This window comes from Trifolium pratense, linkage group LG2, assembly GCF_020283565.1.
Source record: "Trifolium pratense cultivar HEN17-A07 linkage group LG2, ARS_RC_1.1, whole genome shotgun sequence".
NCBI classification, from domain to species: domain Eukaryota; kingdom Viridiplantae; phylum Streptophyta; class Magnoliopsida; order Fabales; family Fabaceae; genus Trifolium; species Trifolium pratense.
Genome location: NC_060060.1, coordinates 50,714,414 through 50,732,990, shown reverse-complemented (window position 1 = coordinate 50,732,990; position 18,577 = coordinate 50,714,414). Strand labels below are relative to the sequence as shown.

Sequence of the window (18,577 nt, the reverse complement as noted above, 5' to 3'; positions counted from 1 at the left end):
TATAGATACCTCAGAAGTATGACTGGTATGCACACAATTGGTAACATCAATCTTGTTCAGCAGAGCATTCTTGGCAATGAGTTTTGCAGAGACAGTTTTTCCTGGCCATTTCCTCACTTGATTGTTGGTGAAAGTTTGGAAAATTTCATCATTAGATACTTTCATCTTATGTACACCATTTGTACTTCTATCAAGAAGATCATTCACAATAGCAGGGGAGAACTCAGTGCATCTTCCTCTGACACATACCTTCCTATACTCAGGGTTCTCTGAATCATAACAATCTTCACCAATGTTGATAAAAAATTCTTTAACAAGTTTTTCATAACAGCTCCCTAAGTCCTTAACAGTTTTCAACAGCCCAGCAGCTTCAAAAAATTCCATAAGCTCTTTGTGTTTCATAAGATCAGAGCTTAAGTTTCTTTCAAGTGACAGCCTTTTAAATCTCCACTTTGGATGAACCATCTTCAAAGTGAAAGGATATATTGTCCAGAGGAGCAAAGTAAACATTCAAAGGCACTTTCTCTCCCTTCACAGTCTTCCTAGATGAGCCACCAGTTGTGACTTTTACAGCTTCTTCTTTAAATTCAGAATCACTGGATAGTGGTTCTTTTCTTTTTGAACTCTTCTTCCCTTTAGCAAATGATACATTGACCTTACTAGCACTTCTAGGGGGTCCAAAATTAGCAGGTTTCTTAGCAGGGTTTGAAGTTTTCTTTACCTTGCTTGATGTATTAGTTTTCTGACTACTTGTAGCAATACCCTTACCATAATTACTTCTCAATCTCTTAGCAATAGGAGCAAGAGTCTTCTCATCATGACTTTCTCTATAGTTGAGATTGTCTACATCAATCAAATTCAGATCTGCTTTGTTGTTCTCCTCAGCAGATTCACAATATTCAGACACATTCTTCAAAGTTTCATCAGATTGAGAGACCACAACAGTGTCACCATTAGAAACATTACCAGTTGTAGTTGTTTCTGCAGCTTTCTCCTCATGAGGAATGATCACAATATCTGGAGACTCGCGTATAACAGTTTTCTCCAAAATTCCAGTAGTCATATTGTTTTCTAAACCTAAGGTTTCAGAATCTTTAACAGTTTCTTCATTAAGATTCCCAAAATTCTTAACATTATCATAATCCTTAGACTTTGTGAAACTCATCAGGGGAGAACTCCACGCATTGTCCTCTGCCAAACACTTTCTCACCACAAGAAACACCCTTCTTATAATCAACAAACACAAAATTCTTCCCAAGTCTTCAGATGTTTCAACATTACCCATTACAACGTGCATTACTAAATGTAGACAAAAGGAAGTAATTGATGCACGCCACACATGCAGTAATTGCTATAATTCCTCAAATAGGCAAATCCCAAGTTTGCCTCTTAAATTTTCAAACTGAACTGCATCTAATGCCTTAGTAAAGATATCTGCCAGTTGATTCTCAGTGGCAACATGTTCCAGATTCACAATTCGATCTTCCACAAGTTCTCTAATAAAATGATGTCTGATATCAATATGCTTTGTTCTACTATGTTGAACTGGATTTTTTGAAATGTTGATGGCGCTCAAATTGTCACAATATAGTGTCATGACATCTTGCTCAACATTATATTCACTCAACATTTGCTTCATCCATAGCAATTGAGAACAACTATTTCCAGCTGCAATATACTCTGCTTCAGTAGTAGAGAGAGATACACTATTTTGTTTCTTGCTAAACCATGAAATCAAATTATTTCCATGGAAGAAACAACCTCCAGAAGTGCTTTTTCTATCATCAGCACTACCTACCCAATCAGCATCACAATAGCCTACTAGCATAAAACCTTCACCATGAGAATACATCATACCATAATCACAAGTTCCACTTACATATTTGAGAATCCTCTTCACTTGAGTTAGATGGCTCATCTTTGGAGCAGCTTGATATCTAGCACAAACACCAACTGCAAAAGCAATATCTGGCCTGCTTGCAGTGAGATATAGAAGACTTCCTATCATGCTTCTATACATGCTTTGATCCACATCTACACCTGCTTCATCTTTAGTTAGTTTTAGATGTGTAGCTGCAGGAGTTCTTTTATGACTGGAGCTTTTCATACCAAATTTCTTGACGATGTTTTTGGCATACTTACTCTGAGAGATAAAGATTAAGTCTTTCATCTGCTTAACTTGTAAACCAAGAAAGAAGGTTAACTCACCAACTAGACTCATCTCAAACTCTGAGTACATCTGCTGTATGAAGTGCTGCACCATCTGGTCAGACATTCCTCCAAAAACTATATCATCTACATAAATCTGAGCAATCATAAGCTTCTTTCCTTCTTCTTTTACAAAGAGAGTCTTATCATTCCCTCCCTTTCTGTAACCATTCTTGACAAGAAAGTCAGTAAGCCTTTCGTACCAAGCTCTAGGGGCTTGCTTCAAGCCATATAAAGCCTTTTTCAATTTGTACACATGATTTGGAAGATTAGGATCCACAAATCCTTTGGGTTGCTCCACATAGACTTCTTCATTTAAGTACCCATTCAGAAAGGCATTTTTCACATCCATTTGAAACAGTTTGAACTTTAGAATACAAGCAACTCCTAGTAGCAGCCTTATGGATTCAAGACGAGCAACTGGAGCAAATGTCTCATCAAAGTCTATTCCTTCAATCTGAGCATATCCTTGAGCAACAAGTCTGGCCTTGTTTCTAGTAATATTTCCTTTTTCATCAGACTTGTTCTTGAAAACCCACTTTGTACCAATCACATTAGCATTCTCTGGTCTAGGCACCAAGTCCCAAACTTCATTCCTTTTGAACTGTCCCAACTCTTCTTGCATAGCATTAATCCAATATTCATCAGTCAGAGCTTCCTTCACATTTTTGGGTTCTACCTTTGACACAAAGCAAGAATTAGTTATAACATCATTTGTCCTTCTAGTAGCTATTCCTTGATCTGGATTACCAATAATTAGATCTATAGGATGATTCTTCTGAATTCTGATTGAAGGACCTTTCTTTGGTGTTTTAGTTGGTTCTGGAATAGAAGCTTCAGTATCTGATTCTGATTCTTTTACTTCTACAGTCTCAACACTTGGTAAGTCATATGCTATAGCATCATCTGCCACATCTGTCGTTTTGTCTTCTGTTGAATCATCTACAACCACATTAATAGATTCCATCATAGTTTTAGTTCTGGAGTTATACACTCTATAGGCTTTGCTATTTGTTGCATAACCTAAGAAAATTCCTTCCTCGCTCTTAGGATCCAACTTCCTTCTTGGTTCTCTATCTGCCAAGATGTAGCATTTGCTTCCAAACACATGGAAGTGCTTGATAGTAGGTTTCTTCCCTTTTCATAGTTCATACAGAGTAGTAGTTGTATTAGCCCTTAGTGTCACTATGTTATGGATGTAACAAGCAGTACTCATGGCCTCTGCCCAAAACATATAAGGAAGTTTCTTAGCGTGTAGCATCACTCTGGCTGATTCTTGCAAAGTTCTATTTTTCCTCTCAGCAACACCATTTTGTTGGGGTGTTATAGGGGAAGAAAATTCATGAACAATTCCTCCAGATGCACAGAAATCTGAGAACTTTGAGTTTTCAAATTCCTTTCTATGGTCACTCCTAATCCTCAGAACAACATTGTCTTTTTCTCTTTGTAGTTGAGTACATAGATCTTTGAACACGTCAAAAGTTTCAGATTTTTCTCTAATGAAGTTTATCCATGTGTATCTTGAGAAATCATCAACCACAACATAGGCGTACCTCTTTCCTCCTAGACTTTCAACCTATATTGGACCCATGAGATCCATGTGTAGAAGTTCAAAGACTCTGGTTGTAGTCAGGTGCTGCAGCTTCTGGTGTGGCACTTTAGTCTGTTTACCAATTTGACAGTCACCACAGATGTTGCCTTCTCCAATATTGAGCTTTGGTATCCCTCTGATAGCTTCTTCTGATATGGCCTTTTTCATGCTTCTTAGGTTCAGATGTCCCAATTTTTGGTGCCATAACTTAACTTCATCTTCTTTAGTTATGAGACAGGTGGATAGATTGGTTTCTTCTTGTGGTACCCAAAGGTAACAGTTGTCCTTTGACCTTGAACCTCTCATTACTAGATCACCTCTATCATCAGTGACTAAGCACTCAGATTGAGTGAAGTTGACCTTCATTCCTTGATCACATAGCTGGCTAATACTGATGAGATTTGCTGTCAACCCTTTCACAAGCAAAACATTGTCCAGTTTAGGTAAGTCTTTATTGATTAACTTTCCTATACCAACAATTTCCCCCTTTGCTCCATCACCAAACGTTACGTAGCTGGTTGAGTAAGATCTTATATTTGCCAGCATTTTATCAGCACCAGTCATGTGCCTAGAGCACCCACTATCAAAATACCAATCTTCTTTGGATGAGACTCTAAGTGAGATATGAGCTATTTGACAGACTTCATTTTTCTTTGGTATTACCTCAGCATCTTCACTCTTAGGCTTCCATTCTTTCTTTTGAATAGGTACAGGTCTTGGTTGAGACTTTCTTTCAGGATATCCATACAGCTTATAACAGAATGGTCTGATGTGACCTCTTCTACCACAATAGTGACATACCCAATGATGAGTTTTTCCTCTAGATCTGTTTCCCTGATGCTGCTTGGAATGGGAGAACTTTTGCTTAAATATTTTTGCAGTCTGCGTACCTTTTGGCTGGGTATACATGAGATTGGGATCATATCCTTTAAGCTTGTTGACTTTCTCATAGCTCAGACCAATGTGTCTAGGTTTTAACACATTTTTCTCCAGAATCTCTTCTAACCTTTCATCTGCTTTGTGAAGACCTTCTATGTGATTATCGTCTTTATATAGCATATCAGAAAACTTTCTTAATCTTGAATTGTCTGTGTTTAGTTTGTCTATCACATCTTTAGCTTCTTCAAGATCAGAGGTAAGATAATTTACCTTCTCCTGTAGTGCATTTATTTTTGATATGTTGTCACGCTTCTCTGTCTGAAGTTTGGAGATGGTTTCTTTTTGTTTCTCAAGGGTTCTGCACACTTCTTCACTTTTCAAGCATAGCTCTCTGTAGGAGTCAGCTAATTCATCATAGGTTAGTTCTTCTTCGCAGGAATCTGTCTCAGATGCACATATTCCAGTTAGAGTTGTAATCTGCTTAGCTGCTTCACTTACTTCGTTGTCTGACAATTCATCATCTGACCAGGAGGCAGTCAGGCTTTTCTTTTGGTTTTTCAAGTATGTGGGACACTATGCTCGTACATGACCATAGCCTTCACATTCATGGCACTGAATCCCTTTGTTTTGACTAGGCTTGTCATCAGTCTTTGGCCTTCTAGGAATTCCTGAACCCTTTCTGGTATCTTGAGTAAAACCTTTACCATTTGGTTTTGGCCTCCTGTCCATCTTCTTTAGAACTTTATTGAATTGTCTTCCAAGTAGAACAATAGCTTCAGATATGCTCTCAGTGGAGTCTACATCAATATCCATCTCTTCTTCATCAGTATTAGACATAAAAGCAATGCTTTTATTCTTCTTTTCTAACCTTTCATTGATTGATGTATCATAGGTCTGTAGTGATCCCAGCAGTTCATCAACCTTCATACTTGAGATGTCTTGAGCTTCTTCTATAGCAGTAACTTTCATATCAAACTTCTTAGTGAGTGATCTAAGAATCTTCCTTACTAGCTTTTCATCGTCTAGTTTTTCTCCTAGCATGTCAAAGTCATTGGCATATTCCATTACTGTCATATAGAAATCATGAACACTCTCATCTTCCTTCATTGAGAGATTCTCAAATTTTCTGGTTAACATCTGCAGTTTGGAGATTTTTACTTTGGCAGTCCCTTCATAGGTGGTTTTCAAAATATTCCAAGCCTTCTTTGCCTCAGTACACTTTTTGATTAGCTTGAACATATGTTGATCAACTCCATTGAACAGGGCATTCAAGGCTTTAGAATTTCCGAGAGCTGCTGTATCTTCTGCAGTAGTCCAAGTTTCTTCTGGTTTTAATTCCTCTCTATCAGCTCCATTAGCATCCTTTATCTTGGGATGATCCCATCCTGTTAGTATGGCTTTCCAAGTCCTACTATCAATTGATTTTAGGAAAGCTATCATATGTGGCTTCCAATTGTCATAGTTGGTACCAGTCAGCAGGGGTGGCCTGCTCACAATTCCTCCGTCCTTGTCCATATTTCCAGAAATATCTTCCCTGGAGCTCACCCAAAACAGAACAGGGTGCCTGCTCTGATGCCAATTGAAATTCCTGACACGTAGTCGACAAGTGCAATAACAGATGTTACAGCAGTTGTCTGTATCTCACAGCAGACAAAACAGAGTAGAACGAACAGAGTAATAAAGTGCAGAATGATAAAGAACACAGTAGGTTTGTTAACCCAATTCAGTGTAAACACACCTAATCTGGGGGATACCAATCCAGGAAGGAAATTCACTATCAGTAGTATTAATTCAGAGCTAAACTCCCCCGTTTACAACTCCTCACTTAATCACTACTCAATGCAACTTCTACCTAGGAACTCCTAGATATGAGACCCCTCTCACTTCCTCTCAATCACACAACCTGTGATTTAAACTCAGTAACAAACCAATTGTGAAGTCACCCTTCAAGACACAAACGATCACAACCCGTACTTAAAAGCTTAAGGTTGAATCTTTAATCGTACCTAACCTCCTTGCTTAAAAGTTTCGGAGTAAGTACACAACTTACAACTTAAACACAGTCCTAAGCTTGCATCAATGTGATACAAGAAAGGCTCACAATTAAAACACTCTAAAAGCTAAAACTCACACTTTGTAAAGTACTCTTTGGAATTCGTAAGTTATACGTTGTTCAAGCCTATGTATTTATAGTCTTCAATAATCTTGTTTCTTCAAGATAAATCTTCAGAATTGTTTGATCTAATCTTTATTGACAGCTCCCAAGATTTGTTGGAAAAATAAATCTTCAACAAACTCTTCAATCCCAAAAATATATTTTTGAAAAAAGATTTACTCCAAAAAATATATTTCTTCAATAAAAAGATTTGAAACAAAAATATTGAAATATATTTTTGTAACAAATAAAACAAACCGCCTTCTTAGTATCTTTTCGTAACAAACGCGTTTTGGCTTACTGGATAAGCACTATCATATTTGTAGATCAAATCTTCACTAGATATGCAAACGTAATTATAGCGCATTCTGTTTTCCTGGGGACACATGCTGTACAGGCATTCTGCAGCATTTAGGTACAGCAGTTGGCTTATGATGTTTTTGCAAAATTGTAGCCAATCTTCAAAACCCAACAGTTTACTCTCCAGTTCTCACGAGAAAGGGGTATTGATAATCTAAAATTCGACTAGAAAATACATAAAATTTGATAAATAATTATTTTTTTTAAAAAAAATTAAACTCAAATTCTTTTGAACAATTCATTATTAAAAAAGCTTTACAATTTAGTAGGAATGAATTTTCACAAAATTTGAAAGAACAATGAAGTAGCGGTGAGAAGGAAATCACGAGAAGTTAATGGATTACATTTAGAGCACGACTATTTGTTATGAAGGAAAGCAATGTGAAAATACACAAATATGCTTAGACACTCTCTTATTGTTGATAAAGTGTGAGCTTAATGGGCTGAAATATTGCATTTTATATGCATTGTTGGAGTTTGAATTCGGAATTCTCAATTATTCATTTAAAAAGATAAATTTTTAAGCATTAGGCTACTTGACAAAAATAACTCGAGAAACCCCTCTTTACCAAAAAGAAAATACACAAATATGATATGATATGATCTGATCTCAACCGATCAAAAGTGCCGGAGAGCATACATATTTTGTGTGGGAGGCTTTTTTTTTAGGTAGCCTAGTTGCAGGGGCCAAGGTTCGAACCTCAGACATCCAACTTATTCACTTTACAAATAGAATTTATAGCCACTAGATTACTTAATAAAAAAAATTGTTTTTTAAATTTTTTCATACACATTTTATTTGGATATGTTCCCATGCAACATTGAGGTATACATGTTTAAATTATGTGTATTAAAGTGTTGAAATTATATATAAAAAAAACACATAGGGAAAATTCGAGTTCGTGTTCCGGTACAAATTGTTACTAAAGCCGTTTTATGCTATTAACTCGGATGTTGTGAGCTTATTCGCAGATTCATCCTTTTTAGTTTTTAGCAATTTTGAATATGTAATGATTTTGATTGATGTAATATTTACCAATTTGAATTAATGAATATCGTTATTTTTGTTTGTCAACAAAATAAAATAAAAAAAAGAGACTCACTTTGATCAGTCAAGCTATTATATTAAGAGAGATGATCACCGCAAATTATGAATCACGCTCTTTGGGAAGAATATTCTGCTGAAAATTGTACCGCCAACATAAATTACTCTAAATTATTTAACTGTTATTTTGAAGTATCGCCTTGAGTTGCATTATTTTGACACATAAATTAAACATCAAATTTCCTCAACAAATCAGATGGTTAATACAATGCTTATAAAAAAAAATTGGTTAACACAATTTAAATATATAGTTAATTATGTTTAATATGTAGTTAATAAATATAATAAGGTTTTGTAATAAATTAACCATCAACTAAATTAAATACAAACGTAGTTAATTACACTTTTCAAGTGTTAAAATATAAATTTATATCTATTAATCATCTAAGTTATATTCAAATATATATAATTTATTTAGTTACATTTTCAATGGAGCTTTAAGATATATATTTATTTTTTTGTTTACTCTCAAGTTCTCACGAGAAAGGGGTATTGATAATCTAAAATTCGACTAGAAAATCATAAAATTTGATAAATAATTATTTTTTTTAAAAAAAATAAACTCAAATTCTTTTCAACAATTCATTATTAGAAAAGCTTTACAATTTAGTAGGAATGAATTTTCACAAAATTTGAAAGAACAATGAAGTAGCAGTGAGAAGAAAATCACGAGAAGTTAATGGATTACAATTAGAGCACGGCTATTTGTTATGAAGGAAAGCAATGTGAAAATACACAAATATGCTTAGACACTCTCTTATTGTTGATAAAGTGTGAGCTTAATGGGCTGAAATATTGCATTTTATATGCATCGTTGGAGTTTGAATTCGGAATTCTCAATTATTTATTTAAAAAGATAAATTTTTAAGCATTAGGCTACTTGACAAAAATAACTCAAGAAACCCCTCTTTACCAAAAAGAAAATACACAAATATGATATGATCTGATCTCAACCGATCAAAAGTGCTGGAGAGCATACATATTTTGTGTGGGAGGCTTTTTTTTTAGGTAGCCTAGTTGCAGTGGCCAAGGTTCGAACCTCGGACATCCAACTTATTCACTTTACAAATAGAATTTATAGCCACTAGATTACTTAATAAAAAAAATTGTTTTTTAAATTTTTTCATACACATTTTATTTGGATATGTTCTCATGCAACATTGAGGTATACATATTTAAATTATATGTGTATTAAAGTGTTGAAATTATATATAAAAAAAACACATAGGGAAAATTCGAGTTCGTGTTCCAGTACAAATTGTTACTAAACACACCTATGGAGAATAATATGCAATATCTACTACGAATTCAAAATCATAATTCCTCCATCCGTCCGAAAATATAAGAACTATTTGACCAGTGCACGCACACCAATGCATAACTTTGATTACAAATATCTTTAATTGTGCATTAGTAAAAATTATAGAAATTTGATATTTTGAAAATACTCATAGACACAAATCAAACAAAATCTTATATTATAATATTTACATTTATATACTTGTAGAAAAATACGGTCAAAACAAAACATATACACAGTGTATTTAGCTAAATTAGTTCTTATATGGGACGGAGGAAGTATAACGGATTGAAACGAGTTCAAAGTATTTTAAACGGTATCATAAGTGAGGAATTCTTACTTGGGCACAAACCCAAGAAAAAATCTTTTAGGCACACATACATGAGTAAAAAAATTTAAAGAAGAAATGACTAGATGACGTGACAATATTAATTTTGTTTTAACTTTATTATAGGCAAAATTACACCAGAAGTCCTTTATTTTATTTATTTGTAACATTTTGGTCCTTTATCTTTTAAAACATGCACAATCATGTCCTTTTTTTCTTTTTTTTATTTAAAATGCTGAGATGGCATGGCCATGTAGGATTATAAATAATAATTTATTTTTGAAATTGGATTATATTACATTTTAAAATGTTTTTCTTTTATTAAAATTATAAAAAACCCAAAAAATTAATGTGTTCATCATCATCTTCATATGTTCATCATCTTCATCCTTAACCCAAAATTAATTTCTTCTCAAATACACCTACAAACAATATCAATGTTATGTTCTCCTCAATATCCATCTAAAATAAAAAAAATTAAAACTCCAAAGCTACACCACCAAACATCTATTTTTCTTAGTTTGTTGTCAAATCCACATATTAAAGTTGTATCTCCAAAGCTCCACCACCTCAAGCAGATCTACTGCAAATTGTATGAGCTTTAGCCGCCCTTAATCTTATTGTCTTGTGTGGTGTTACTTGTTGGCAAGAGACAGTGAGAACAAATTCATGAGTTTTTTTTTAACAAATTTATGAGGTTGTGTTTTAGATTTTTGGGACTTGCTTGATTTATGTTTTCTTAATATTTGCTTGATTTTGTTATGTGATTTATGGCTTTAATTTCTCAGATCTGGTTAAATTTTTTGGTTTTTTGGGTTGTGGGTATTAGGTTTTTTGATTGAAGATGAAGAATATAGAATATGAACATTCTTAGGTTTTTATTTTTAAAAATTAAAATTTTATTTAAAATGTTTATGTAAAAAAAATAATAAAAAAATAGTGACATTACTGCCAAGTCATCGACACATCAGCATTTTTAAATAAAAAATAGAAAAAAGGACATGATCGTGCATGTTTTAAAAGATAAAGGACCTATATGTTACAAATAAAAGATAAAGAATCAAAGTATTACAAATAAATAAGATAAAGGACTTCTGGTGTAATTTTGCCTTTATTATATTTGTGAGTGTGTGCCTAAATGATTTTTTCTTAGGTTTCTGCCCAAGATAGAATTTCTCATCATAATTCATAAGTAATAATAAGATGCACATGCACTAAAGGACAAAAACAAATAATTTAAAAAGCTTAAGGACGAGAATATTATTTTAATTCAATTTAAAAATCAACAGTCTCACCTCACCTAACACTGGATAGCCCTTGGAATATATCAAGCCAATCATTTGATTGTTTCCATTGAGTTTCCTGGTTGATATTTTAACACCAAAACAACAATATATGATTGACCATTCAAATTTCCCTTCCAAATATTAATACGTTTTTCCACATACATTAGAATTAGAAATATATAGTTTGGTATGTAGCAACTAGCAAACCTTTCAGTCCATGCAGTCATGCGGGGGTTGTAACTTGCAAGTGGAAGACAATTCACCAACCTCCAATAATATACCACTAACCCATTCAACTATCAATTATATGTTATTTTCAATTAATATTTGAATTTGCTAGGAATTTGATCAGTTAAGCATGTGTTTCATCTACCAGTTCTCTCTCCTCAAGTGTATATGTAATATACCTACGTTTCTTTTTGAGTTCTTAAGGACTCACTGTCGAGACTGTAGTGCTCCACAGTGTTGGCACTTAAATTGCCTAGATATGCTATAACACTATATGCTCATTTAATTCTTTGTTTCTGGGGGATTTTATCTTCACTTGCTTCGCTGAGCATTTGAATAAAGTGTGTTTAAGTATTCAGAATGTGATATGGTGTTGCTTAATACCCCTCCATATAATATTTGTAATACATATATTAATCAACTTGCAATTTCATGATCTTTTATGAATTACCAAGTGGAAGACACATTTTTACCTTCAAATATTCTAACTTTTTTATTTGATTAAGACAAGGAGTTGAAGGTATTATTTAAATAGAAAAAGGAAAATCCCTTTCAAATAAGACTTGTACGTGCAGGATATGACTAAAACTTGAGTGGTGTTAATACTTTTGATCTGATGAATGAAGGCACAGAAAGGAAACGGATACCGTTTTTTATCATTGACACATTCTATCATTTTAAAAATATGAACTTCTTATGAACTATGGGATTACTCATGTGAAATTTTCAATTCTATCACAATATCTGATTAACTGATCCTGACAATTCGAATATTACATATACCAGTTTAGCATGTCAGTTTCTTGTCTAAAATTGAAGTAAATCATCTTAACAAGATAATTATAATATTTGCTTCAGCAAATAGAAAAGTGAATATGAGCACAAGATACAGAACTTCAAACATACAGATTTTGTGAGCACATCCTTAGCCAGAACCATCAGCGGCTATCAAGCTGCAACTGCTCTTTAAGCACGTTTTCAACAGCATCAACAAAGCGCAGTATATTTTGCCGAGTATGAGTGTCTAAAGAGTTGGCCAGATTCTGAATAGTCAATCCACCAAAGAACAATGTCAGTGCACAAATCTTCCAACCATTGAAGTTAACCACAAATATGAGATATGATTTCATTACAGATACTTGTATGTAGGAGACAGATAGTCACCCGTTTGTTTTGTTTTTCAAATTTTTTTTTAAAAAGAAACTAATAGCAAAACATCAAAGGGGTTTCCAATTACTTTTTTTTTTTTGGTAAAGTGGGATTCCAATTACTTTACTCTTTGAATACCACACACCAAATATGACTTAAAAACATGTAATTAATAGCCAATTACAACATGCTAATTTCTTAAAAGTTTGCGGATTAATCTACTAGCCTCCAAAATGTATACTTTAAATTATCTACATTCTTCCACCACAATTTGTATCACAAGTGCAAACTTTTCACTTCTCAACAATAAAAATACATATTCCAAGTAAAATTAGTACAAGAATCAATACAACTGCAATTTTACCAAGTATTGTCAAATATAAATTTACCAAGTAATATGATTGAAAGGAATTAAAAGACAGTAACATGATACAACAAATTGGAGGACATTTACTGCTTCTTTATAAACCTATATTGAGCTAATTCTTGATGTTTAAAACTTGCATTTGACAGTTTCAAACAAAAAATCTGAACTCTACATAATGTTGATTACATAGGTGGGTTTATTGATGTCCAGGCTTGAACTCTACATAATTTGATACACTCTATTCCTAACCAGGCCACTCTAGTAATAGTAAATTTTAAGTTTCGCACATTTCGGAGTACTATCATATGAGGACTAAAAACAACATACGGACTAGCATATTGGCTAGGTCGGTGAATTAATATTCCAGCTACTATCAAAGAAATGAAAATATATGTATAAACTACTCCACAATTCCAGTGGATTCAGCAAGCAATTTAAGTAGGACAGTTTGAGGTGAAAACTTTGATACCACATAGAGAATGCTTTAACACATCTGTACAGCACAAGGAAGAATAATGTCTGAAATTTTTTATAGCTAGGTGGAATTCTCTCACCTCAACTTCGCATTGAAAACTTGCAGAATTTTTCTTCAAAATATCTAAACCCTTGATAGATATCAGCTTCAATGGAGAACCAAATATTGGCCAACCATGAGACAATTTTATGTATACATCAATTCCTTTAACTAAATGAGCTAGAATAGTCTCATCTTTGTCCAAGTATTCAACAGAATATCTACATTAAGACAAGAAATAGTGAAAAGAATATTAAATCATAATCCAAATTTAATAACATCAAACTGAAAGGATTATATTACAGTCTCTCACCTTGATTTATTAGCATCATTTACCACAAGTCTCCTAAGTGTGCTTAGTATAATTCTATCTTGCAGTTTTTGTATTAACCATTGCAATGAGGAATTACTGCATGGTGAATGATGGTCAAAAAGTTATAGCCATAAGGAATTTCGGTGGAGGGGAGAATTAAGTAAACCTAGACAGAGCAAAAAGAAAGAAATGGCGGACCTGACAGACTTTGCAGTATCAACAATGTCATCCACATATATATCATTTGGAAAAACCTAAATAACAAAACCAAAAAAGTTAACAAATCATCAAGAGCATATGCTAAAAACTAAACTGACGAATAACTTGATGCTTTTGATTTTATACGTCGTTCATCAAGTATAACCAAACATCATTATATCAAAAGTATCCAACAATCTCCTCCTAAAGGAAGAGATTAGGAAAGGAAAAATGATATTGTTGCTGTGTTTTGCTAAGATCACATGTGAAGTATGAAGCGTTATTACTAATTAATAGAAATAAGCTCCTTCAGAACCTAATCTTATAATTACCCTTTCTTAAGTCTTCTACATGAAATCTAAAGTTAACAACAAAATATGATGCTAAAGATTCCATCCAGAAATGTCTGGGCTAATTGAAATTGGTAAATGATCCATGACTACTAAACTTTAAAAATAACTCCATGACTACTAAACTTTAAAAAATTTCACCTAATTTTGCAAATACAAAACAACATTTACAGAGTATTAATCACCTACAACAAAGGTACTAAAAATAAAAAGAAAAGTAACTAGAGCAAACACCATAAGGCATAAAGTTGAAGACACTAAAAAAATAGTTATAAACTCAGCTTTTTACAAGATACTAATGATAACTATAAAGCCAAATGGAATATCAGAATGAATATCACCATCAGATCAAACTAATAGAAGTTGACCATGATTTTCATGGTCAATTCTGCTTCAAAAAACACAAAAAGTATACTTCAAAATACCAAAAGAAACAACTTCAAAGCAGACATTATTTGATGACAGAAAAGCCTTTCATAGTTCATATGAGCTTATCTAAATGGCAACACTCAAACTGTCACTTTTCCCTAATAATTATATGGTTCATATCAGTAATTTTCCACATCATTGCTGAACACCATTGTCAAATCTAATGAACAATGGTCGTAACAAACAAGTCAAAGAATGAAATGGTGATCTGTTTTGAAACCTGAATATCCTTTAACTTCATGGTCCCCTCAAACACTTCAATCAATAACTCATGATTCTGCACAGATGCATCATTGGTATCTTCAACTCTCTGTAGGCAAGAAATGCTCTCTGCCGTTGGCATATAAGTTTGCAAAGACAGCCTAATGCAATTCTCGTCAAATGCAAGCACTTTTAGACCCGTCAATACATCGTCAATCTGATCTATAGCATCAAACCTGAAAAGGTGAGCAAGATGAGTAAGCCATAGTATCTGAAAGTGCGAATGAAAATAGTTGAACTTACCATTTGACCTCACACTGAAGACACTCCATAGTCTTCAGAATCTCCTTCATTTCATCAACCTTACTCTCAAGTTCCAATTGCTGCAACAACGAAGAAATATTTCAATAAAAATATACACTTTGTATAAAAGTTACAGTGAAGAACCACCAAAGTGAAAGAAGCAGAAAAATGTTCACGGTGTAATGAGTCCACATGGGTTTGAAACTAATTCAATGCCAAAAAGAATAAAAATAAACGGCAAGCAATGGGGCATAGAAATCAAACACCTCCAAATTTTCGCCTAGATTCATGACAGTGTCTTCCAGCATTGGAGAAACAATTCCTTCATTAGCCTCAGCTGTCATCTGCTCCTATAATTATTAAAAACAACTGTCAAAACACGATTACTGACTGGAGAATCCCCTTCCACTCAATAAACAAATGGATGGTTAAATGAAAATTGAAAACAAACAAGGCTTCGTCATAATGAGCATAGGTATATTACTACTACTTCCGTCCCTAAATATAGAAACCTCGAGAACTTTCATCATCCCATTTTGTTCGAATCTCTCTTCAAAATTTCAACTGCATTATATATTTGTTTACCAAAATACCCCTAATTATTTAACATTTTTTCTATAACCAAATAAGTTTCCAAAAAATACTATGAAGCGCAAAAACAATACTACCATTTAACAAATTAATATCATACCCAATTTCTTAATTCTCATAATTTAGTTAACTGGTCTGATATTTATTTAGGACAGAAGTGTTTATTATTAGCTAAAAGTATAAAACACAACATAGTTAGTTAAGGCATGTTTGGATTGGCTTATTTGAGCTTATTTAATGGGATAAGTTTTGTCCTTTATGACTTTTTTCATAAGCTTTTTCAGCTTATTTTCATAAGTTATCCAAGATAGCTTAAGAAAACAACTTATAGCACATACAAAAACAATCTTATTTTATCTTTTTCTATAAAAATAGCTTATACATAAGCACTTATCATGAGAAGTGCTTGTGCTAAAAGCCACAAACAACCTTTTTATCCAAACAGGTTGCTTTGTTTAGAAGAGAACCAAACCAAGTAGCAACTAGCAAATACCAACCTCTAATGCAATATATTGTAAAGAACATTCCAATTCTTCAAGTTTGGCCTCCAAATTAATAGAATCTGAAGAAAAAAGAATAACAATAATTACACAGTATAATCCATTGGTGGTTATGTGAAACAAAAAAACAAACAAAAAGTGAGTGAAACTAACCATCCTTACGAGTTCTCGCAAGATACTCAATCTCGGTAGCTACATTGGTGGATTCAACTTTTACATCATTAAGTTCCTTTGTCAAATACTCTACATAAGCATATGAAACAACAACAACACAAAAGAAAATTCACATAACCTAAAATTACATAAAGAAAAGGAAAAGGAAAAAGAGTTGATTTGAATTACCGAAATCGGAATTTTGTAGAGAATCGATATCAGAGAATTCGGATACAATTTGTTGCACTGTGTTCTGTGAGAAATGAAAATTGAAAGTGAATAAATTGATTGTGTTAGGGTAAGATTAAGAGTGAGAGTTTATTCAATTTAAGAATTGTACGCAACTTGAACATGAAGAGCACAGTCGTGGAGTAAATCGGCGGAATCTGAAGGGTTTGATTCTTCTTCGTCGTTTTTGATGAAGTTGTGAATCTCTGAAATTCGACTGAAAAGTTTGCAGAATGAGATAACGGCGTTAGAATAACGGAGATGGAATCAGAGAAAGAAGAAGAAGAAAGAGAGTACCTGCGGATCTTATTTGCTTCTGCGGCCATATTAATCAGTCAAAAATGGTTCCAAATTTCAAATGTGAATTAGGTAGTACTGTTCAATGTTCCCCCTGTTTTGCACTTTTTTCAAAACAGTTCATTTCTACTTAGGTTCTTATTTTTGCTTTGGTTCGAACATTTTTTTTTTTTTTTTTTGGGATAAATGCAGTTTTGCATTTTGGTCCTCTATTTTAAATTTTTTAATTAAAATTTTGATTCCTTTATTTTTAAAATTAATATTTTAGTCTCTTATTTCAATTTTTCGTAAATTTAGTCCTTATTTCAATTTAGTCCTCTACTTAATTTTAGAGTTAGTTTTAATGAAGTGTCAATGTTATTAATGATGTGGCACTAGCAGTATACACTTGGCCAAAATATTATCTATGTTATTAAATTTTTCTTCTATTTTTATTTTTGTTGAAGTGGTAGTTACAAATAGAAATTCACTAAAAATTGTGAAGTTTTGAGTTTGAATTCCAATAAAATATTAAAAATATTAAATCTAAAAGAATTGAGTTAAGTATTAGAGGACTCTCAATTCAAGCCATTTAAGTTTATCTTTAAAGAAAAATTAAAAATTGGGAAGCCACTTATATGAACCCAAAAATAAGGGTCCACCGGTGGACCTATGCATGTGACCTACTATAGCTGGTTCACACAATTAATAGTTTTCATGGTTTTTTGGAATGAAGGTTTATTTTTCAATTACCAATTTTATCTCAATTTGTTCTACTACGGCCTCTACAACTAAAGATGGGGTGAATAAGTCAACTGAAAATCAAAACTTGTTTGTATCAAGTTTATAAGGGTGAATGTGTTGGTACCAGTTTTACGAAAAAAGGGTGGAAAAACATTATTTCCCGATTTCATGAGTTGACCGGAAGTATGAGAAAGTTCAACTAAAGAACAGGTATGGCAGTCTAAGAAAAGATTGGCGAGCATGGTACAACTTGTTTGGGAAAGAAACTGGATTAGGGTGGGATCCTATGAATAACATTGTTGGAGCACCAGATGATTGGTGGGAGAGAAAGCAACTCGTATGTGATAAAAAATAATTTGTTTTGTAAGACTTTAGATTTATTTGTATATTGGTGTTTGTTATATGATGTGAGTTATGAACATGCAAGAAAATTCTCTTTATATAACATTTAGGAACAAGAGTCCATTCGACAATGAAGTAACCACACTTTCAAGGATGAAGCATGCATATGACAAACCCTGAAGTTCTTGGAGGGCACTGGGAATTAACAGTTATGAAATACTATTAAACAAGGAAGTCTAAGGAGTTAAACTAGGAAGGACTATGAAGTAACGGTATGTTGTGTTTAATGTTATGTACTAGGAATTAAACTAGGAAGTAATGTGTTTTTTTTTTTTGGTGACGGAAACTAGGAAGTAATGTTATGAAGTTATGTTGTCTTTAATGTTATGAGTTTTTTTGTTTAATGTTATGAGTTGAAGTAATGTTTTTTTCACTGCATAAATAGGAAAACTTTTCAGTTATATTTTGTGTTCTGTTAG

General features: G+C 33.1%; 1 protein-coding gene across 2 annotated transcripts; it reads right to left on the bottom strand.

Annotated features, from left to right (window-relative positions):
• Positions 1-12,158: 12,158 nt before the first annotated feature.
• LOC123908474 lies at positions 12,159-17,169 on the bottom strand. 2 transcript variants are annotated; one of them, XM_045959124.1, is made up of 11 exons: positions 17,034-17,169; positions 16,854-16,953; positions 16,698-16,761; positions 16,509-16,598; positions 16,353-16,417; positions 15,531-15,614; positions 15,265-15,344; positions 14,981-15,197; positions 13,982-14,037; positions 13,784-13,879; positions 12,159-13,691 (listed from the first exon to the last, which is right to left on the bottom strand). In XM_045959124.1, exons 1-11 carry the CDS (start codon positions 17,060-17,062, stop codon positions 13,391-13,393), a joined length of 1,182 nt encoding a protein of 393 aa, XP_045815080.1. In that variant the 5' UTR covers positions 17,063-17,169; the 3' UTR covers positions 12,159-13,390. The 2 variants fall into 2 exon arrangements, with proteins under 2 accessions (XP_045815080.1, XP_045815081.1); XM_045959125.1 differs by having other exon boundaries at positions 16,518-16,598.
• Positions 17,170-18,577: the final 1,408 nt, after the last annotated feature.